The sequence below is a fragment of the Vigna angularis genome, chromosome 1 (genome assembly GCF_016808095.1).
Source record: "Vigna angularis cultivar LongXiaoDou No.4 chromosome 1, ASM1680809v1, whole genome shotgun sequence".
Taxonomy (NCBI): domain Eukaryota; kingdom Viridiplantae; phylum Streptophyta; class Magnoliopsida; order Fabales; family Fabaceae; genus Vigna; species Vigna angularis.
Window position 1 is genome coordinate 14,458,409 of NC_068970.1, and position 22,715 is coordinate 14,481,123.

The 22,715-nt window shown below is 32.3% G+C and overlaps 4 protein-coding genes across 4 annotated transcripts; 1 reads left to right on the forward strand and 3 right to left on the reverse strand.

Annotated features, from left to right (window-relative positions):
- Positions 1 to 3,109: 3,109 nt before the first annotated feature.
- Positions 3,110 to 4,529, reverse strand: LOC108344342 (expansin-A18). The gene is made up of 3 exons (XM_017582800.2): positions 4,082 to 4,529; positions 3,674 to 3,989; positions 3,110 to 3,593 (listed from the first exon to the last, which is right to left on the reverse strand). The coding sequence occupies exons 1-3, from the start codon at positions 4,317 to 4,319 to the stop codon at positions 3,281 to 3,283; spliced, it is 867 nt and encodes a 288-aa protein (XP_017438289.2). The 5' UTR covers positions 4,320 to 4,529; the 3' UTR covers positions 3,110 to 3,280.
- A 5,069-nt stretch (positions 4,530 to 9,598) lies between these two features.
- On the reverse strand, positions 9,599 to 12,869 carry LOC108320719 (PGR5-like protein 1A, chloroplastic). The gene is made up of 11 exons (XM_052871040.1): positions 12,457 to 12,869; positions 12,240 to 12,367; positions 11,999 to 12,095; positions 11,795 to 11,895; positions 11,383 to 11,439; positions 11,001 to 11,077; positions 10,598 to 10,649; positions 10,310 to 10,420; positions 10,140 to 10,237; positions 9,985 to 10,060; positions 9,599 to 9,893 (listed from the first exon to the last, which is right to left on the reverse strand). The coding sequence occupies exons 1-10, from the start codon at positions 12,650 to 12,652 to the stop codon at positions 9,991 to 9,993; spliced, it is 987 nt and encodes a 328-aa protein (XP_052727000.1). The 5' UTR covers positions 12,653 to 12,869; the 3' UTR covers positions 9,599 to 9,893; positions 9,985 to 9,990.
- A 4,086-nt stretch (positions 12,870 to 16,955) lies between these two features.
- LOC108336201 (uncharacterized) lies at positions 16,956 to 18,360 on the forward strand. Its single transcript, XM_017572551.2, has 3 exons — positions 16,956 to 17,155; positions 17,373 to 17,488; positions 17,596 to 18,360. The coding sequence occupies exons 1-3, from the start codon at positions 17,045 to 17,047 to the stop codon at positions 18,074 to 18,076; spliced, it is 708 nt and encodes a 235-aa protein (XP_017428040.1). The 5' UTR covers positions 16,956 to 17,044; the 3' UTR covers positions 18,077 to 18,360.
- Positions 18,361 to 20,161: 1,801 nt separating this feature from the next.
- On the reverse strand, positions 20,162 to 22,715 carry LOC108341383 (subtilisin-like protease 4). Its single transcript, XM_017579074.2, has one exon. The coding sequence runs from the start codon at positions 22,529 to 22,531 to the stop codon at positions 20,282 to 20,284; it is 2,250 nt and encodes a 749-aa protein (XP_017434563.1). The 5' UTR covers positions 22,532 to 22,715; the 3' UTR covers positions 20,162 to 20,281.

Sequence of the window (22,715 nt, forward strand, 5' to 3'; positions counted from 1 at the left end):
GTTACTTTGGTGTCCATCTTTTTATATTTTCATGGCGTTAATTTCAATTAGAGCGTCTAATCGTTTTATTAGCTGTTAGTTAGTGATATTATTTAATATAGTAAATAACTTTTAATGAACTCCAACTCTTCATACATATCATCTTCCCTTTGTCCCTTGCTTCTGTTTATACTCTGTACCTCTATAGTAACGGAAATATTAATAAAAAAAACGCATAATTGAGTATTGATATAAAATATTGAAAAAAAAAAGTATTAACTGTAATTATTCTCATTCTTCATAGTGGTTAAACAACGCTGTTTACATGAACTGAAAGGTGCTCTCTGCACTTATCATGCAAAGGCATCTCTTGTAAAAATAATTAAAAATAGCAGCAAATAAAGCCCTGGAATTTAAAAATATTTTAAATTGATATATCACATAATTAATTTTTAATTTTAACAGATACTTAAATTTTAATATTACATTAATTATCTAATTATCCCTTTATTAATTTGTAGTTAAGAATACTTGGTTATTTGGTCTGTGCATGGACGTAAAACCATTATGTAGAAATACTAAATTTAAATGAAATAATGAGTTTTAATTATAAAGTATTCAATATCAGTCGACAGAAATGTATTTAAGATAAAATTTACTGATAGATCAAATTTGATTAGATTGACTGCTTGAGTTAGTAAAAAAATTAATTACATTAAAATCATCTTAATCAAACTTCAGTTTAATTGAATTGGGTTCGTCATATATTATTTGTATTTAACTTAAATGTATTTATAGAAATATAATAAATTTTTAGGTTTTTAAAAATTTGAATATCTTAGAAAAAGGTGAATTTTCTATATATAGTTATACCAACCATGATAACACGATTTAGGTAAAAAAAAAAAAAAGTATGTCATTAACTTGATGAGACAGGTAATCGAAGGCAAAAGCTATAAAGAGAATTAAAATTTGTAGACACATTATCACATGGGGTTTATTAAAGTTTGCTATAAATTCATTGAAGAAGTTCTTATATTTAGAGCACGCAGTATAACAAAATAAGAAATTGATAGATATACATAGACATGATGATGAGGAATGTGGAATGAACCACGTCCGTATGGTGTTTTCACGTGATATATTTCGTAAATAACATTGCTTCTTCTTCTTTAAGTCATCATCCAGTAACTTTTTTATAATTCATTTTCATATACATAAAAATAATTTACATTCATTTAATATCACTTTTTATTATTATTTTCTTCTAAAAAATACAATAATTCATTTTTTATAATTATTAAAAACATTTTCTTTTAAGGTGCTTTAAATAGATAAGAAAATTTGTATTGTGAAATTATTTAATGTGTTTGAATAATTAGAAATATATATTATATTAGCCGGTAGAATGAAAGGTTTGATTTTATAAATGAAAAATATAATGTTGGTAGTAGCAGGAAAGTATGTGGCTTTGAGAAGAAAATATAAAATACTGAAAATTAAAATGGCATCATGGTTAGGAGCAGACAGCCATGGCTGAAGTACATCCCAAGCTGCTAAGAAAACAACAAGCTCAAATCTACTACCTTCCAAGATTTAAAACAGACAGTCTCTATTTTGTTTTTATTTATACACCAATTTAATCAGATTTAGATCTTTTTTTGGTTTTTCTCAATATCAGATTGGATCTTTCAAGTAACATGCATGCTAGTAAGAATTTTTTTTATTCTTTTTAATGTTTTTAAATTGGAAATAAGATCAACTTCATTTATTTCTAATATATCTGTCACAAGAATCTAGTAGACTGGATTTTATATACAAAAATGAATTTTATCACCATAAAAAATCTTCGTATTAATATTTATTAAAGTGTTAACAGAATATTACAAAAATTTAGATATTTGGGAAAATAATTATGACGGTTGAATTTAAATTATATGATAACACATTGTTCAATAATAATAATTAATTAATGGTGTAACATTTACGTTTATTTTCGTTTAAATTGAATTTTTCAATATTAAATCAAGAAGTTCTCTGTAGAACTTTTTTATTGGTTCAAATTTGTTAGGAACTATAATTTCGTTTTAGTGAATCTAACTTTTAAATAAGGAAAAATTCTCATCAAGATCCACACAAAATTGTTAATAAATTTTATTCAATAATAAAAAGAATGTTTGAAAACAGTTTACTTAACTTTCTTAAAAAAAATTACGAATTGACTTTTGCGTATACGCCAAAACCAAAGCTGTAATAAACAGATTCTACGTTGAAAGATTAAGACAGATAGTTATACGTTAAATTTAGCGTCACTATTATAAAAAACAGTAATTAAAATATATATTTTTCATCTGATGCAAGATGTAAAGTTTTGGTTTGGTAGTTTAAGTAAATCCATTTCTTGAATTTTGAAATAAAAGTTTTTTGTTGATTATTGACAAAATTACAATCTAGTCCTCTGAGTCTAATTTGGAATTTATATTGGCGTTCTAACTTTTTAACTTTATATAATTTGGTTAATCAAGTTTTCATTTCGTGTCACATTGGTTAATCACTTAAAGCACTTAGTTATGGTAATAACAATAATAACTTAATTTACTCCGACAGGTAATATTGTACATTAAATAAAAAAAAAGTATAATACGGTCCAAAATTACGACATTGGTGTTTTAACTTTTTTAGTATATTCTACATACAAAGTGACGACCCACAACCCATACAAGCTCTTGCTTAACCATACCAACTGTCACGGTAGCATAGCACATGTCATGGCCACCAAACCCTCCCTTCACAACCAACACACATAATTATTGTTTCACCTTCATCAGCAACCCCAATTCTCAATCATAACCAACACCTTATTATTTACTTTTACGATTCACGCATCCGTAAGGCTGAATTATTAAGATCATACACTTCCATGATTAAATAATAATATCAAAAAAACTTAAGTTTTGTCCTTTCTTTAATTCGGCCATGGAGAGTCCAATACCAAAATGAGTAATTAATTCCAAATTTGCAAAAAAGTATAAAATCTTTAACGTAAGATCGGAAAAAGAAAGCAGCAGTGAGTCATCGAGTGAGACGTGAAAAACAAGATACGTAAGGAGATTTTGTTGTTCGATCCAGCTACACGTGCGTGGAACATATGTTTATATGAGTAAATAAAAAAACTCATAATTTTCAACGATTCTAAACATTTGAGCGGTGGAAGGAATGAAATTGTGATAGTGGGAACTGTGGCAGAAAACATTGGAAAAAGAGAATGTCTAATGAAGTAAGTAAAAAGGATGTGTGATGTTCAAGTGAAATTGACGTCGGAGGAATACGTTAATCCTACGCCCCAGTTGGTGGGAGCAACATTCCAAGCTATTATGGTCTCTTTGGTGGTGTAAGAAGTTGCCTTAAACGAAAGAGATTGGCCAGTCAATGTTGCAAATGCTTGGTAAGAAGCTCCCCAATTGTGGCTCATGGTGATCCACCCAGTTCCACTTCCTTTCACCCACATGTTTGCAATGTCTCCTCCTCCTCCCACATTCATCACATACACCAGTAACCAATAACCATTTCCTTGGAAAGAGAATCGCAATCCCCCACTCCTCACGCAAGCCACTCTGAAAAATTATTCATATTCACCCATATCATCATAATGAATTAAGAATATAATAAAGGATTAATTAGATTTTAACATTACCTTCGGTACATAACAGGAACGATTCCAGCTTTCCACTGTGCAATTTTCATGAAAGCGGGCTTGGACATGTCAAAATGTGCACGTGGTGGGTTGCACCACCCTCCGTTATCAGAGGCCTCGGCCCAATTAGGAGGGCAGATATTGGTGGCAGTCACTGTGGTGTAAGCCACATTGGAGAAGCATGCACTGGATTGGACACACTGTATCTCGTAACAAGTCCCACATGCGAATCCATCGTTGAACAGTGTAGAGCTCAATGCTGCTGTGTCTTTCCCGTAACCGTTTATCAACAAATTTCCATATCCACACGCTCCTCCTTCAATTTATCAACTCGTGTTAGTAATATTCATTTGGTTAATGTAATTAATGGTTTCTTATTAATCAATGGATTAATTTTTGGTAACATACCCATTGTGGCAGAAGCACTCTCGTCACCGTAAAATGTGGCATGGGCTTGTGTCCACTCACTGGGCTGAAATAAACCCGCTACTGTTGCTGCCTTTCCCGTCATTATGAACATCCATGAAAACAACATCAACAACAACCTACGATCTTCAAGAGAGACAGCCATTGCTAAATTTTTGTTTGTTAACTCGTTGTGCTGTTTTTCCTGCGAGAATTGATGTATGCTAAGGGGTTTGTACATGTATGCTTTTATATAAAATTTCCACTGGACCAATTCTAATACCACATAGCTGCTGATTCAAAGAAAATTGTCTTCGTGATCTCCACCTCTCGAGTCAAACATTATTATTACTCTCGTTTTCTCCCTTTCAAACCGTATTGCTAGCCAATGATGTTGGAAGGAATATTTATTATATATCATTACGTAAGTGAAAAAACGTGCGAACGTGTTTCTTAGGTGTTCATCCATTTTCGTAACAATAATAATAATTTCTTCAATTCCACACTTTGGACTAAAACCGCAATAAAAAAGCATATGTTTTGGCGTGGATGATGACGGTTATCCATGCAATACTAGAGAAACATTTAGTGATGAATGTTAGATTAGTTGGAACGTTTTAAGCCTTCAACTTCTACTTATATCTTAAAAAGTTAACTTAGTTGAACCTATAAGCGTTTAGCCTCAACATACTTTTTGTTAATAGAAAAATATTAAACACATATACAGAAAGAATTTGGATGGCTTAAACAATCTGGCATCAAAATCTGGATTCTTAGAAAATCTTGGGCAAGAAGAGTTCCTGCCTTCCACTAGAGATGGAAATAGGTAAATTTCTCTGCTCTTTTAAAATTTAAGGTTCGAGTCTAGTCTATTACCTGTTATAGGTTTGTTTTTTAAGTTTCTTACCTATGATTAATTTCATCTATTATATTTAAAACTTATCTCGTATGTTAACATTCTGGGAACTTTAAATAAGATTCGCTTAAATATATAAATTAATATGAAAATTTCTCAATTTGATTTTTTTTCATTTAAAAAATTATTAAACGGTTTATATATATAAATTATGTAAAATATTATATCAAAAACGTAAAACTTGATATTCTTAAAAAAAACGTAAAGAGTTACCCGTGACATAAATCAAATTTTTAATATTTTAAGTGGATTAAGTTTGAAAAAATATTTTTTTACGTTTAAGAAGTAAATTAAGAATTCTCAACGTTTAGAAGCTGAATTTATATATTTTTCCCGTAAGATATATATTTAATGAGCTATAACATTATATGTCAAACATATATAAATTACAAAAATTAAAATAATTTTTAGTAAAAAGAAATTAGACAAGGCTCGATTTAAGTTAGTTAATGTAATAAGATTTTAGCATATAAATTGTTTCGGTTGAATTGGTCTGAGGGTCGGTCGTTCTTCCTTGTTCTGTTCTCTTCTGATCTTCAATCCTCTCTGAGAATGGAATCCACTTTGATGAGTTGTTGACCTGCAGAAGTCACTCCTATATCAATTATATATTTATAGGACTTGTGACAGCCAAGTCCATTGATTAACGTCCAATATATTTTTAGACAATACAACCTGCCAATCACTCATAAATAGCGTATATTCACATTCAATATGGTCATTAATGATATTTACCTTTCCTGATTAGTGTTTGACTGACACGCGGTCAGGTGCCTGTTTTGGCTCCAGATTCTCCTTAGCCGATTGGTCACCAGGGTATAGTACATTAAGTCCCCCAAGCCCCGAGCAGTTGTTTGCAGGTGCGCAGGGGTTTAACTTTTTGTAGTTGAGTCGTGGTAGGAGCGGTTTGAGCTGGTCACTAGAAGACCATAGTTGAACGTAAGTCTGGACCTTCCTGCACATGGTAGTTTTACTCACAAAAATACGTGTTAAACAAATATATTATAATTTATAAATTATAATCAAAAGTGGAATTTGTCAAGGTTGAACGTATGACTGAACCTTCCTGTGCAGGTTATTTTTACTCACAAAAATATGAGTTAAAGAAATATATTATAATTTATAAATTATAATCAAAAGTGGAACCTGTCAAGGTTGAACTTAGGACTGAACCTTCCTGTGAGTGCAGCATATGTTTACTCACAAAAATATGAGTTAAAGAAATATATTATAAATTATAAATTATAATCAAAAGTGGAACCTGTCAAGGTTGAACATATGACTGAACTTTCTTGTGCAGGATATGTTTACTCACAAAAATATATAAGTTAAACAAATATATTATAATTTATAAATTATAATCAACAGTGGAACCTGTCAAGGTTGAAAGTAGGACTGAACCTTCTTACTATGCAGAATATTTTTACTCACAAAAATATGAGTTAAACAAATATTTTATATTTATAAATTATAATCAAAAGTGGAACATGTCAAGGTTGAACCTAGGACTGCTTCCTGTGGAGGATATTTTTAGTCCCAAAAACAAACGTTTCTAAAAGTTCTTACAACAAAAAGACATGCCTGTATAAATTATTATGGAATTTTGTACTTTTGTTGCAAAATCCGGTATTGATCTGAAATAGCAATGTCGAGGCCGAGCGCACATCTACATGTCTGGTTCCTCTGTGATACGCTTTTCAAGTCAGATATGTTTCATAAAGATGTCTATAAAATTATAATAGATTAAGATTCTTGTACCTGGATATCAATCATATATTTATAGGACTTGTGACAGCCAAGTCCATTGATTATCCATTAGTGCAATATATTTTTAGACAATACAACCCGTCAATCACTCATAAATAACGTATATTCGCATTCAATATGACCATTAAATGTATTAATTGGCCATTAATGATATTTATCTTTCCTGATTAATGTTTGACTGATTCAATATGACCATCAAATGTATTAATTGACCATTAATGATATTTACCTTTCGTGATTAGTGTTTGACTGACAACTGATCAAGTTGCCTGTTTTGTTTTGGCTTCAGATTCTCCTTAGCCGATTGGTCACCTAGTACATAAACTATTTATATATATTATATAAATTAGTTTTTAAAATCTAATAGATACTATCTTGTTTAAAAGTTCAATAAGATTTTCTAAAAGAATACATGTGTTTATTGCTTTACATATTAACATGCTTATATTAATCAATTATAAAAAAATTATTAATAATAATATCAAACAAGTATTTTTTATCTATTTAAAGAGTTAAATATATTTTTAGCAAAATTATAATTTGACTTTACTCCAAATTTGGATATATTTTGATTTAAAACATAAGACAGATATAAATATAATTCTCTTAATCCAACTACTTTAAATTTTTTTACATGTTAAATAACTTTCAAATTAATATTTGAGTTGTAACATGTCAAATAATAGTAAAGATAAGTTTGTTAAATTAACTCATAAACTATGAATATTTTAGTAATTTAAAATGAATATGAGCATGTGGACAATGATGAGTCTATAATAAACAAAATCAAACTAAACTCACAAAAGGTTAAGTTGAGAGAGTTGAGCATATCTTGGGCCAAAGTGAGTTGAATGCACTGAGTTGAATAGGATTCATTCGAGTCCAATCAAATCAAATGAAGTCAAGTTACACTCATGTCGAGCACAATCAAATTGTGTCTCCATCAAGTCAAGTAGAGTTAGCCCCACGTTGGATTGAGTTAAGTTAAATCCACAATGGATACATGTTAGACCAATAGTACTCGAGCTGAGTTGAACTAGGTTTACCTTTAATCGAGTTGATTTGAGTTTACCTTTAACTTAAATGGGTCAGGTTTTCCTTTAACTCAACTAAATTGGGTCAACCATGAGTAAAATTGAGTTATGTTAGATCAACAGAGTCGTAAAAGACTGACACTGTTAATATTTTCCTAATCTTCAATCAACTTATTTTCAGCTTCAATTGTTTCCTTTGAAAATAAAATAGGGTTTCTCTTTGCTCCTCGAAGGTTTCTCCCTACACTTCCAAACTTTCTCTTAATGCCAAAACTACCCTTCTGACAAGGGTAAAACAAATTTCCCTCTCTTAAATTATCCTCACCCATCCACTTTTACTCTCACACTTCTTTAACCTTTCTCTAACCTTCCACTTTTACTCTCACACTTCTTTAACCTTTCTCTAACCTAACTCTGCACATCTTCACTCTTTAACCCTTTACCATAGTTTTGGTAAGAGTGTTAACCGAATTTCAAAATCTGATAAATCCTATACTAAATTTTAAAATTTGGTGAGTTTCATATTCATATTTCAAAATGTTATGAATTTTTTAATTAAATTTTCAAATTTCTTAAATTAGATTTTGAAATCATTTAATACAATGAGTTTTCTAAACAAGATTTCAAAATTCGAAATATGAAAAAACATAATAAAAATAAATATAAATTTTAAAGAAAGTAAATATAAAATTTTAAATCTAACTTAACAAACAAAACCACTTATGCCTAAAAGATACGAGATGAAACGAAAAAGATCAAACTGAACGGATGAAAAAAATAATATTAATCTAAGAAGAGTTAAAGCTGAATGGAGCAAGCACACCACCACAGCAAGGATATGAAAACCACATAAGCAGAGACGAGAGAATAAGCCAGATGCATCAAGAGATTCGGAAATGCATGACAATAAATATAGAAAAGACAGTAAATGCAATTTGGTAAGCAGTAGTTACTGGTTACCTAGTTTTTTTTATTTTATATATATATATATATATATATATATATATATATATATATTTTTGACTGAAAGACAAAATTGTAAATTTGGAGATGCAAGGATAAACCTTAAAAGTGCATCGAGAAGCCCCAAATAAAAACAAAAGACATCCAAAGAAGACACTCAGGTCGAAACCCATTTTAAAAACATGGATCTCATTTGTTCGGTTTTTTGTTAAGCTAAGAGCCCATTTTCTTTACACAAGTTCTACGGCCTCTTTAAAAATTTTAAAAACATATACTAGCAATATTCACTATGGATAACATAAAATTTTTAATTTGTTATTCGTTTAAGATCATGTTATTTTTTAGTTTCTTTAAGACTCCGAAGTTAGTCTTGCTGCCCATTCTATTCATATTTTCATATTTCACATCGTTAATATTGAATTCGAAAGGAAAAAATAAAGTTCAATTTTGTGATTGTAAAATTTAAAACACTAATTTAAATCATTTAAAAACTTTCATTTCTAGTTCACAAAATCTTATTTTTTTTATTGGTTCAAAATTTGAAACATTACCTATACCATCCTAAAATTTAAGGTATTCAACCAACTAAGAAAGCCTAATAGAATACAAGAAATATATATATATATATATATATATATATATATATATATATATATATATATATATATATATATATGTGTGTGTGTGTGTGTGAATTAGCTTTAATTGCGTAAATATTGTCAATTTTCCCTGGTGTTGTTTATACTCCTGGGGATGTAAAAGTTGTGGCCTAAATAATAGAAGAAAATTTTTGAACAAGTGTGTAAGAAAAATCCTTACACACATTATTGTAGGTTAGTCTGATCGATGGTGTTAAGCACCCTCATAACTTAACTCTTGAAGCAGAGACAATCCAGTGTTGGTATACAAAGTCCATATTACTTACAAGTATACAAAGACCATATACTCACAAGTACCATGGTGGCACATTCAATTGAGATGACACCAGTTGGGTGTGATATTGATAACATCACTTCCAATACCGTTTTCTGACGTACATGGCAATTTACTAAATCATTAATTTGTCACTCTCACAAGAACTTCTATGAATGATCGCTACCCATTGCTTGAACAATAAACATGATTTCAAGCATACCTGTATGTAGACACAAATTCAACATGTAAATGATTATGTAAGAGTTATTCATAACTTTTATTTCTGACCATATATGCCAAGCACAATGTACCTCCCCTTAGGCGTTACTTCCTTCTGGTAATGTAATCAATCTTGTAGTTGAATCATATTCCATTGCAGTGCCGCAGCTGAGGCAAAATATAAATAATATAAGAATTTAAATCACATGAAGCAACGATGCTTGGTTAATCAGTTGTATTTACATACTTTGAGCATTTGACAGTGTTTGTGGAACCACCATTCGAAATTGACAGTATAGTCCCAAAGAAAGAGGTATTTTCAGTTCCGCAGTTCGGACAAGGACCCTATAGAAATCAAGTGTCAGTAATACGTAGTGATCAAATACAACCTTCAAGTTCATATCAGTAAAACTATACCTTTAAAATCACAAAGTCTTTTACAATGGCATTGGTTAGTGTCAGAGCTATCCACACAATGAGAGGAACAGCAGCAAACCAGGTGAAAATGAAACTAAAAGGCTCTGGCAGCTGCACTCAACAATTCATAATATTTGTTATCTGTTATAATTCCTGAAAATAAGAGAATAAAAGAAAAGACCACCAAAATGAAATTGCTGCCTGACACTGTGACATTATGGAATCTAACTGCATCCAAATGACCAGTTTTGGAATACAAGATGCAAGATATAAATCAGGGAAGCATACCTCTAGCAAATATGTGATCTCAAATCCAGTCAGATCATCAAGGAAGAAGAACCTAATGTATTAGAGGGAAAAAAAAGAGTCAAGACCTATCTTATGCAAATCGTACCTTCCCTTCAGTTTGACTCAGAACAATCAAACCAAGAAACACATACTTCAATCTATTTTTGGGATGAAAAACCTTTGATTTCAGAAACGATAAAGAATAAAAAGTAAACTAGTGCTGAAATGAAATCTTATCTGTCTAAAGAAAAACGACATGAACCCTACTCATGTCTCGGGATATGTCTTGTGTATTAAAGAAACCAAATGTAGATTGCATCTTGAGCTAAAATTTTCGGTAAATACATCATAAACCCTACTCATGAACTCCAACAAAAAAAATAGAGAGAAGAAAGGGACTCACAGTCCTAATGCAATCACTGTAGCTGGGACGTTCAGCAGGAGCATCTTTAAATAATCAACTGATAGGTCACTGTAAACCTATAAACGGAGTGTGATTAGTAAAGAATAAAGGTTAAAAAGCTCAGATCCAAGTATTCATGAATCGCAAATGGTTTGATCAAATCATAAAGCTGAATTCTAGTGACTAAGAAGCAATTGATTTGACTTTTGTGATACAACAGATCTTAGTAGTTTATATTCGAATTTGAAAACAAATCTCTTTGTGATGAAATAAGAAAAATTAATTACTGTTTCCTGTGTTTAATAATTGCAAGAATGACTTAATCAAAGAACAACTATACATAAAACCAAAACCGACAAGCAAAACTGAATTCAAAAAATACCTTTCTACTACGAAGACTGCACCTTGGACCCTCAGCCACAATTTCACTCCCTTCTATCTGGAAAACAACTCTGACATCAGTAAATAATACCAGAAGGTTTCACCTACTAAACTCATTCCAATTGCATTCCCTAATTTCCGTGATCAATTTCATTTCATGTGAAAACTTACCAAAACGAAACCCATGTGACAAAATTTCATGAACTGCTGTACCAGTTCTCCCTTTTTTTGAATTTGTGTTAGTATCAACCCAAAGTTGTTAACCATTGATATGACCTGGATGATATACTTTTACTTCTTTTTACCTCAAATTATCAGGAGATGATGATGATTTTACACATTTTCATAGATGCACCATCTGCTATACGTAAAAAGACTTTCAAATTTTGATCGATGAAAAAAAAATGGCAAACCTTTAGCCTCAGTTTCAACTCATCAAACTCTTTGTCATTCATAATTGGATTTCCAGACACATAGGCCATAGAAGCTTCCAGGAACTTTTGCTCATCAGAACCTGCAATCAACCAACAAAGATACTTCAAAATAGAGTTCCCCGAATTAACACAAATTCAATGATAACAGCAGCTTCAGCTACTGTGGTAGAAGTTGTCTCATACTTAGCATGACAACGCTGCTCCCTTCCCACATGAGTTCTTCCTTAAGATTATCAAATTCTTCATTAGACATGATAGCCTTTCCCTCATAATAGAATGCCTGTCGAATACAGAAAACAAAACCAATAAAAAATTTAATTCACATACACCAATAAAAAGTCAATTCCTGTTTTCTGTAGATCACACGTAAAAACATATAATAACCAATAAGACAGAAACAAACTCAGAACTTGTGAGGCCATACTTGTAGTGCCTGAAGAAACTCCTGCTCAAGTTCACCAATTGATTTCTTCTCTTTTCTGTCTATGCTACAATAAGGGAGGATTTTACCATCAACAATGTTTCCATCCTCTTCAAATTCAGTAACCTTGCCTGAAAAATAACAAGTGGGGAGTGAGAGAAGCTGTTGTTAGAAGATGCAGAAGGAATCATGATTTTTAGAGATGATGTATTGAGGAGACCTTGTTGATCTGCTGTGGCCTTAGGAGAAAGTAAAAATAGTCTGCGGCGGAGGCATAAGTGGCGTCCATTGAAGTGAATGAGGTGGAGACCAGAAGGAGAAGAAGAAGAAGGAGATAAGGAAGAGATTGGTGTGAAGGGTGCAGAGCATGGACGAGGGAGTGTTAATATGAAGGCTAGTTTGCTAGCCGTGAACATGGTGATGATGATGGTTGTTGTGAATGAAAACAGTTCAGTGCAGTTGGGAAAGTTGAAGGTGGTGGTGGTTGTTTTGTTTGGAGGGAAAGGAAGATTATGGAGAATGAAGAGAGGTGGAAGATAAGGTAACTGGAACGTGTGGAGGGAAATGCGACGGCTTATTCCCCTTCCTTCTCTTCATTCGTTGTTTCGCTACTAGACAACCTCATCATATCGCTTACTACGTTTGTTTCTTACATGTCTGTGATTACGTGTTCCTTAAAAATCTGGTGTGGGCACCCTCATCTGTTGCGTTGGCTTTACTATCGCCACGGGTTTTCCCTCACGTAGGCAAGGACGGGCCCACATCAATCGTGACAATCATGTCATTGGTTTATAGAACGAATTAAAAAAAAGTTAATTTTAAAAAAATTATTATACAGAATCTAGCATTTTTTTTTCAAGTTCTTGTATATGACTGTGATTAAGAGTTTTTCTTAGTTTCTTGATTCATTATTTAGAAGAATAAAAATAAAGAAATTTCATAAGGAAGTCATCTTCAACTTGTCATAAGTCAACTACAGCAAAACTTGTAGGAGATATTTCAAAAGTGTTGGCATCTTAATTAGCTTTGGAGAGACTTGAAGGTACTTTTACTCGAGGATCATGCGGACAAAATATTAGTGTTAGTAGTGTTCTCAAACAGGTTATTGGGTTCAGTTCGACCTTTATTATGTATTGTTGGTTTAGCGAGTGAATTTGATTGATATTTTAACAAATCAAAAAAATTTCAATATGACTGGATTTATTACAGTGAATTAAATAGATTGACTTTACTTGCAAATTTTTTTAATTTAAAAAAAGTCTAATTTAAATTTAAATAAATTTTAATATAAAATTATATTAAAATTTAAAAATAATTCAAAATAAAAAATATAATATAATTCAAATTTATCTTAAATTTTAAATATAATTCAAAAACAATTATAAAAAGTAAAATTAGGTGAGTTGACTACCAATTGAATTCGAATGAGAACGGTTTTTAGTGGATCAAACTTAAAATGGATCCGTATGAAAATTTTAATATTTTTTTTTTATTCCAACCGACTCAAATCTACGGTGAGTTCAATTAACTCACGAATTCCAACTCATTTTAATAACATTAAGTGTTAGCTTTTTTAGAGAAGTTTTTGTCTAACCACATTAAACATAAAAAATAAAAAGTGGAGCATTTAGTTTTTCTTTTCTACTCCTGAATTTTTAAATACATAGTATTCGTAATATTTTAAAATATAAAATAATATAAAAATTAATAATTGATGAATAAATTATTATTTTTATATTAATTGTTTACAGTTTATTAATTTACATTTTTTTAGTTATAATAGTTTTATTTATTTTTAATAAGGTATTTATTGTTTAAGATGTAATTGCTTGGTTTTAAGATTATAAACTTTTAATTAATTTACTTATAATTTAAGCTTAGATTGATTATGTTATTAAAGATGATTTTCCTAATATAATTTAAAAGATTAAATAAATTCAAATAAATTATGGTAAATTTCTTAAAAATATGTTTTTAAACAGTGCATAATATTTTAAAGCATACTTTAATGGAAAATAATGTATACAGAGTAAAATTATTTAGGTAATGAATTAAAAACTTTATTTATTTTTAATTATTAATTTAAAGTTAGTTTATATGTGTGTATATTTATTGTTTTGTCATGTAAATTAAAAGAGAAAATCAAAATTCAAATAAATTGATAAAATCTAATTTAATTTTACAATGCTATCATATTTATCACCTCCATGGTCTATCAGGACAATTTCAAGGATTATGATCTTTATTGGGAAGAGAATTTATACTTATGTACAAAAATCAATAATTTTATTTTTGAATTTGATGAAATTAAACTCCATGAATCTTATAAATGGTTTTGGTCTTATAAATGGGTCAAATGTATCAATTTGTAAATAAATATATGAACAATATCATGAAAACATACATTAAAGTATTTCAATTTTACCCATAGTTACACATTCCTTGACAACCAACATCACCAAGTTAAAAAAATTATCTATTGTATCTATTTTACATGACACATATTAATGACGTGATGGCTTAATAGCTTTTAAATGCCAAATATCTACAATTCTAAAAGGCTATTCATTTTACTTGTTATTATTACAACACTTAACTAACATTTCAAACTATGGTTACATTTCAACGATCTTAGCATGTCTTAGAATGTTTACTTCAACTAAGACAATATAAGAAGATACATGTTATTTCTCAAATTATGGACCTAATACAATACATGCATAAGAGTTAATTGTTGAAAAGGTTGATCTAGGCACAATTCTTTCACTATCAAAAGGTTTTCTTTAACAACAATTTTACATTATTTAATATTACTTTCACATTATAATTCTTTTTACAGGAGTAATTTTACCTTGAATATACGTATGATATATAAGAGGTTATAAAATTAACTATAATGTAACTAAATATTTGTTAACGTCATTGTGTCATGATCAAGTTAAATAAATTTTATGAACTCCTTAATACATATTGTTATACCTATCATATGTTTTACATCCATAAAGTTTTATTAAATTGACCCCATGATGATATAATTTGCCTTTCAACAAACTTTCTTTTTTCTATCTCATTAAACTTGGATTAATTTCATAAATAAGATATAAGATGAGTCATATTAGTGCTTCTATCACTTTCATTTTATAAACTTAAAAGTTATATGCAAATAAAGTATTACAAATACAAAATAATAGAGCTGTCAAAATGGGTAATCCAGCTCGATTTGGCTCAGTCCATCATGGGTTGGTCATTTAATGAGCCAATCCAATCTGGCTCACTTATTAGCAAGCTGAAAAAATTTAAACTCGGACCAATCCACCACGGGTTGGTGGGTTAAACAGGCTGGCTCACTTAATTATAAGTTTTTTTAAATAAAAAAATTATAATTTTTTTTAATTCAAATCTAAATAATTTCACTCTACAATGATGTTAAACTCCAAAGATAATTCAAAATAAAAAAATATAGGTTAAACCACTTTAGCAATCCTAATTTATGTTGGATTTTCCCATTTAGATCCCTTTATTAATTTTTTTTTCCAATTAAGTTCTTAAAAGTGAAAAATTGACTCAATTAGGTCTCTCTAGTTCAATTAGGTCCCAATTATAACCTGACACCTTGATGTGGTAAGTTTTTTATACATGTCATTCACAAACCTCTATATATGGAATTTGATAACATTAAACATTTTAAAATTAGGGATTTCTCAAATGTTTAATGTGATTAAGAATTAGGGTTCATTGAAATTGGGATTAAAAATGTGAAGGAGAGTGTTATTCTTAAATGTTGCGTGAAGTCGTTAGTGAAGATGATATTTGCTTAATTAGGACTTTGGAGCTTCATGATTGGAGTAATCGTTGGTATCTGGAGGTTCGACGTGAATCGCGAAGTTCTTGGACATGTAAATAGGGACTGCGAAAGTGATTTAACTAAAAATATGTCATACAATCCAAGCATAATCCAAAAATATGCACAAAAGGCGAACAAATAAGTTTTTAATATTGATAATTTTTGTATCACTTGTCAATTTATAATATTAGAGTCTTGAATAGATAAATCTATAATATTTTTCTTTCTTGAAACATATTTTTTTATCCCTATTTACAATATAATAAAAGAAATGCTAAGTGATAATATTGAAACACAAAATAATAAATAATTAAATTAAATTAGGTGAGTTGGTATGTCAATTCAGCTCATCATAGGCTCAATCCGAATAAACCGGGTTCTAAGTGAGCCGGGTTGAAAACTAACTCGCATAAAAAAATTATATTTTTTCAAACTCAACCCAGTTCAAACCCGTGGTGAGCCAGGTTGGTTCGCAGATTACAACTTATTTTGACAACACTACAAAATAATAAACATAGTAATATTAATAATAAATAATAATAATAATAATAATAATTTATTATTATTATTATATACTAACTTTATGATAATGAAATAATTAAATAAATTTCAAACTTTTAATAAATAAATTTTTTTTTATTTTAAGTATTTAATAATATTTTTATATTATTTATTTAATAAATTAAATATTTTATTCAATTATTTTAACCAAACGTATCGATAAACTAAAACATAATATAATATTAATATATATATATATATATATATATATATATATATATATATTTTGTTGTATAAATTTAGAATAAAATTTTATAATTTATCAAGTAATTTGAAGAAGAAAAAAATATTATGCCGAAAAAAAATTGAACGAAACTTGTTTAAGAGAAAATGTAAATGAAATTTGGCGGGTGCATACGGGAAGGGAGAATACAGTTGGTAGCGTCGGAAGGAGGAATGTGAGATGGGAAACAGCGGAGAAATGGTCGGCAAAGAAGAGGTTATCACAAAACTGAAGGACGATGGCGACTTTGACAGGCTTCGTTTAAAGATCGTTCGCAAGCTTAAGGATAACGTATGCTTTCCTCCTGTCTCTTAATTTTTCTTCTTCTTCTCGTGTTAGGGTTTATATGAAATGATTTGAAAGAAGGAACAAAATTACTCTATCACACTTTACATAACTGCTCATTACTTCCTAATTATTTTTAAACTATTCAGATTGACTATAATTTGTAAGTGTTAGTAACATAAGGTTGCGTCTCGGTAGTATTAAATTCAACAATTGATGACAGGAAGAGCTACGACAACATATTGCTTCAATTGTGAAACAATCAGTAGCACTCAATCGTGCTGGAGCAGAAAATATGAAACCTAGACAACTTTCTGATGTTATATATGAAGAAGTTGGGTGAGTTCCCATAGCTATTGTGTAGTTCTAAGTTGCTATTTATTTTCAAGGCATGTCGGGTCTCTTTGTACTTAGTGTGGAAGTTTTTTTTTTTTTCTTGTAACCAGTGATAAAGTAATGGGTCAGATATCTGATAGTTTATGGCAAATAATTCGATCGGGTGATGGCATGAAAAAGGAAATCATGGAGACGGTGCAATCTGTCTATGATAAACTGGCAAACCCGAAAGGGAAAGATGAGGTTATGTTGTCCACATCTGATGTGATGCCAATTCAGAGACAGGGGGAAACAGCTTCAGCTACTGAAATTGATGATACATTGCATGAAAATGAGCCCGATGAGCCGCCAGGTTTCACTCTCGGGCATAATCATCTGAATAATAACGAGGACCAGGACAAAGGGAAGGTGCAGGTTCAGGTGCAAGGATTAACTGCAGAAAGGAAGGAAGATTCCCATCCACCACAGGATACTCGTGGTGAAGATGATGTTGATGGCAATGCCCCCCCTGGATTTTCAATGGACGTGGAGCAGAAACCGCCTGCTGAATGCAGTGATGAAGACCCTGATGTACCTCCTGGTTTTGGTTGATGTATTGGAAGGTGTTTTATTTTTTCTTGTATTCCACAGCCATTGCTGTTGTTCCATGTTACAGTCGTTAAATTTCTGTTTTCGATTATGATTAACCAGCTAAAAACAAGAGTCAATCTGGAGGCCTGTTGACATCCCTATCAAATATTGGATGCACTATTTTATTTGATAGTCTTAAGGTCAAACTATTACCTGTATAATCTTTAGTAGGAACTGCTACCAGGTTTTTCTGACATGGATGATGGATCTTCACGATGAATTTTATTAAAGTCTATTGACCAAAATAGGTGCTCTTTAAGCAATAGTTTGCAGTTTGTATATGTTTTTCATCATTTTATTGTTTTTGTCGGAAATCCTTAAGACATTGAAATAATGCGTTTCCATAGTGGTTTCTATTTATTTTTCACCACTACTCCCATGTTCGTCTTTTATTGAGGTGTTCTAACTACTAACTGGTATCAATATCTTGTACATTTTTCTAAACCATTCTTTCTATTCATTTGATCAGGGATTTGCCAAGTACATGGTTAGTTATCAATAGTAGCGAATAGTTCTGATATTCCGCAGTGCCACATTTTTCTGTGTAAAGATGCAAATAGTCTCTGCGTTGAAAACTTTTTAGTGGTCAAATCACAATGAACAGAGCAGACATACTCATCACTGCTAGCCCTTTCCACAACTCAAACCATTCATATTGTAGCCAACTCACCCCAATTTTGCTTGACCTACCTCTAATATGGCAAAGCTCACACCTTTGTAGCCTTACTTTTGCCTTTCAACATCTTTGTTTCCTGTTGTCTTCATATCTTCCATGCTAACCATGCTCTGGCTCTTCTGTTTTTCTAAAATATTGTCAAATCTCATTGTCATCCATCTAGTTCAAATACAATGCCTGCACAGCCAGATTTTATTTTTCTTTCTATCTTCTTTTTTATCTCAACTGTTTTCTTTTTCCCAATGTAATACGAAAAGTCATTGTTTTGGGGGATTCATTTTGTTGTCTCTTTAAACCTTTAACCTCTGATTTTGCTTTTCAAACAGGAGATTGCCTTCGTTAACTTCTTGTTAGTTGCAACTCATGCATAACCTGTTCGAAACATTTTTGTAAGGGTAAGTATTGAGTTCTTACAATTCATAGTTCCACATTTGAATAATAGTTTTGCTGGCGCTCTGTTTTTTCTGAAAATTTCGTCAACTTGCTATTTTTGTTCAAAACCTCCTATGCTCTCATTGGCAATCATGTCTTAAATTGATGATGAATCTGCGTTTGACTTTGAATTTTGTTTGTTAATCATGAATATATCTTTAATTTTGGTTTTCTTTTTTAAAGCATTTATGTGTATAGTACAAAATATAAATCACTTATCTGTATAATCTTTTGTATAATGGCCAGTGCTAAAGTGTTGTTGGAGTGGATCAATCTGTGCTTGAAATCTCTTAGGAAACTGGACAGAATGGAGTGGCCTCTTAAGGTCTATACCGCGTAGGCCCAACATCGAGGGTCAACCTTAGAGTAACGCAGGCAGGAAATGGGGAAGGAGGCAGAGTTAGTTGTGAACAGAGAAAGGATAACTAATTCTTTTATATATAGGACGGGAGAGAATAATATAGGGTCATTTGGAGAATGTCTTGGTAATTGGAGTCTAGAGTACTTTACTCTGATTTGGGGAGGGCGGTGCCATTTATCTTTTATTCTACTGATTTTCTTTTAATTCAGAAGTCCATAATACTAACTCAGATACTGATGGCAAATTCCAAAGAAAAACTATGTCTAAGTAGTTATAATTCATGGTTTACAAAAATTGATCAATTAGTTCGTTTTCGAAGTTTCAGTTCAAAGAAAAATCTGGCACCTGTCCGCATTTCAAATTAAGCATGGTTATTTTACACCATGCTCTCCACGTTAGTTATTGATTCCTAAAAAAAAGAAAAAGAAAAAAGAAATAGCTATTCATTGTTTGGTTGGCTGACGAATTTTACTTAAACGGAGATGTTACTTTTCCATTTCATTTTTGCACGCTCGTCACTTAACTTAAAAGGAAAATTTGAAAATCTTTTGGAGTTCACTATGCATATATGGAACAATACTAGAAAAAAAAACTGTCGTATGATTTAGGTTTGCCACTTAATACAAGTTGAAGCTTATTGTTGGAATATTACACTCGTCCCATTGTAGTACTGTTGGTGCCTGCTAACGTTGTTGTCTTACACAAAGTTGACTAAGATCGGACTCCTTACAGTGTGTTTCACAGAGACCCATTGTAAAAACCCTTGAGCATATTCCGCAGTTTCATTACCCGAATCTATACGGCTGAATGACACTGAATATTTCTGTTTCTGGTTTGCTTCTGAAAAGTTCAGTATATTTGGCTGGACCTTCACATTGACCCCTTCTGGCGCTGTAACATGGACAACATAACACGAGTTGGCCTCACCTACATTTGTTACAGTCCTTGTGAATGTTTTTGGGGAACCAAGCACCACAGAAAACGAGGGATAGTTGAGCTCTCCTTCGAGAATGCTTGAAGTCTCAGAGCACTTAATTGTTTTATGTGCAATGATCCCAACCTCTGTATCGCTGTAGCCTAAACCACAGAGATAAGGTATATAATCATCAGGCGTGATATCATAAACTAACCCAGGGTCATTTGCTCTTGAGGGACTCACGTGGCCAGAACCTGCGGCAAAGACATCTGCTGTGTGAAGTGTTTCATCAACAATGAGTTTCTTTTCAAGGTTGATTATGTCTGCAGAAGTCATTATGGCAGACTTTATGGCAGCTGGTGACCAGTCAGGATGAGAGCTTTTGAGCAAAGCGGCTACGCCACTAAGATGTGGGCATGACATTGATGTGCCGGACATGATGTTGAAAGTGGATTTTGAATCAGTACTGTTGTTAAGGGGGAATGGCCAGGCAGCTAGGATGTTGACGCCTGGTCCTATGATGTCTGGTTTCAAAATACCAGGACTGGGCAAGTTGGGACCTCTTGAAGAGAAGGATGAAACGGCCGGAGATAGGGAGTTTCCTATTACAGTTCCCTTGAATAAAATGGTAGCTGTAGGTGTTTCAGTTGAATTTATATAGGCTTTAATCTTAAGTCCAGCATCATAGCTTACATGTGTTGCTGGTAGAACATGCACATCAGCTGAGAGACTGAAACCATTTCTTTCATCATTCATCAGAATCATGGCTGTACCACCTGCTCTTTTAACTTCCTCTCCTTTGGCGATTCTTCCTATCCCCCCTCCTCTCTCACACAAAACAACCTTGCCTCTAAAATCAACATCATTCAAGGATCCATTGGCACATAAGGCAGCTTGTTGTTTGCCATTCTTTCCAGCATATGTTAGGAACAGCGGTGTTGGAGAAAAGTCGGAAGGCTGGAAAACAGATTCCCCATCAAATTCTTGTCCATTTCCTAGCTTGGCTGTTGCTACAATGCTTCTGTCAATATTGCTTGCTCCGACTGTGAGGATCCAAGGAGCGCCATTAACCAAGGAGCCGTGAACGGGACCAGAGTTCCCTGCCGAACAACTTACAAAGATTCCCTTCTGCATTGCTGCAAATGTGCCTATTGCGGTGCTATCATTGAAAAAGGGAGGTGGCTCGTTTAGACCAAGGGATATTGATATTACGTCCACGCCATCCTCCACAGCTGCATCCAATGCGGCCAATACACTGCTTTCTGGGCAGTCTTCTCCAAAACATACTCTGTATATTGCCAGGTGAGCGTGAGGGGCAATCCCTGCTGCTGTACCTTTGGCGTTTCCTAGTACTTCTGCATTATCAACAAAAGCACCAGCTGCAGTGCTCGCTGTGTGAGTCCCATGTCCATCTTCATCAATTGGTGTCACTGTTTCTTTCGTTGTCCCTGAAGCGAGGTTGAAAGACCTTGCTCCGATTAGTTTATTGTTACATGCTGTCCCATTAAGCTCGCATCTCCCTCTCCATTTGGGTGGTGGTGGTGGCATTCCTGCATCACTGAATGAAGGATGATTAAGCGTGATTCCAGAATCCAGCACCCCAACAATTACTCCCTTTCCAAAGTTTGATTCCTTCCACAGTCCCATTTGTCGCTCCAACCCCAAAAATTGTGGGGTATGAGTAGTTTGACGATGCAGCATCCTTTCGGGGTGAGCAGAGATAAAGCCATCTTTTTTTTCCACTTCTCTCAGCTCTTGTTCAGTGAGTGTTGCAGCAAAGCCACTGATGACGTTCCGGTATGAATAAATCATTCGTGGTTGATCCTCAGAGCTCATAGTAGTTTGTGGCATGAATGAATTATACCAGCTCTCTACATCTTCTGATTGAGCAAGTGTCTTACCCTTTGGGCCATTCACATGGATAATATATGTTTGTGAAATGGTGGCGGTTGAAGGTTGTTGATTTGCTTGAGCAAAATGAATATGGAAGATCAAGACAAAGGTTAGAGCAACGAGAAAGAAGGAATCCATGTTGAGCAGAACTGCAGAAGCTGTCTGCTGTAGAGAGAAGAATAAATGGTAAAGACTGTGATCTTTGGTTGGGTGTGGTTTAAACAAACTATTAGTATATATAATGAAGCTTGTAACACTGCCGGCCTGGGCTCATGAGGACCTGGTAACGTATAGTGAGTAACGTGGTATTGGCGGAATCATG

Coding starts and splice junctions, on each gene's coding strand:
- LOC108320719 (XM_052871040.1), bottom strand. CDS start 12,652: ATGTTCACGGCTAGCAAACTAGCCTTCATATTAACACTCCCTCGTCCA. Junction 11,896..11,998: donor GAGCAGCGTTGTCATGCTAA/GTATGAGACAAC, acceptor GGTTGATTGCAG/GTTCTGATGAGCAAAAGTTC. Junction 11,078..11,382: donor GCAGTCTTCGTAGTAGAAAG/GTATTTTTTGAA, acceptor CTCCGTTTATAG/GTTTACAGTGACCTATCAGT.
- LOC108336201 (XM_017572551.2), top strand. CDS start 17,045: ATGGGAAACAGCGGAGAAATGGTCGGCAAAGAAGAGGTTATCACAAAA. Junction 17,156..17,372: donor TTCGCAAGCTTAAGGATAAC/GTATGCTTTCCT, acceptor AATTGATGACAG/GAAGAGCTACGACAACATAT. Junction 17,489..17,595: donor GTTATATATGAAGAAGTTGG/GTGAGTTCCCAT, acceptor TCTTGTAACCAG/TGATAAAGTAATGGGTCAGA.
- LOC108341383 (XM_017579074.2), bottom strand. CDS start 22,531: ATGGATTCCTTCTTTCTCGTTGCTCTAACCTTTGTCTTGATCTTCCAT.
- LOC108344342 (XM_017582800.2), bottom strand. CDS start 4,319: ATGTACAAACCCCTTAGCATACATCAATTCTCGCAGGAAAAACAGCAC. Junction 3,990..4,081: donor GAGTGCTTCTGCCACAATGG/GTATGTTACCAA, acceptor GATAAATTGAAG/GAGGAGCGTGTGGATATGGA. Junction 3,594..3,673: donor GTTCCTGTTATGTACCGAAG/GTAATGTTAAAA, acceptor ATAATTTTTCAG/AGTGGCTTGCGTGAGGAGTG.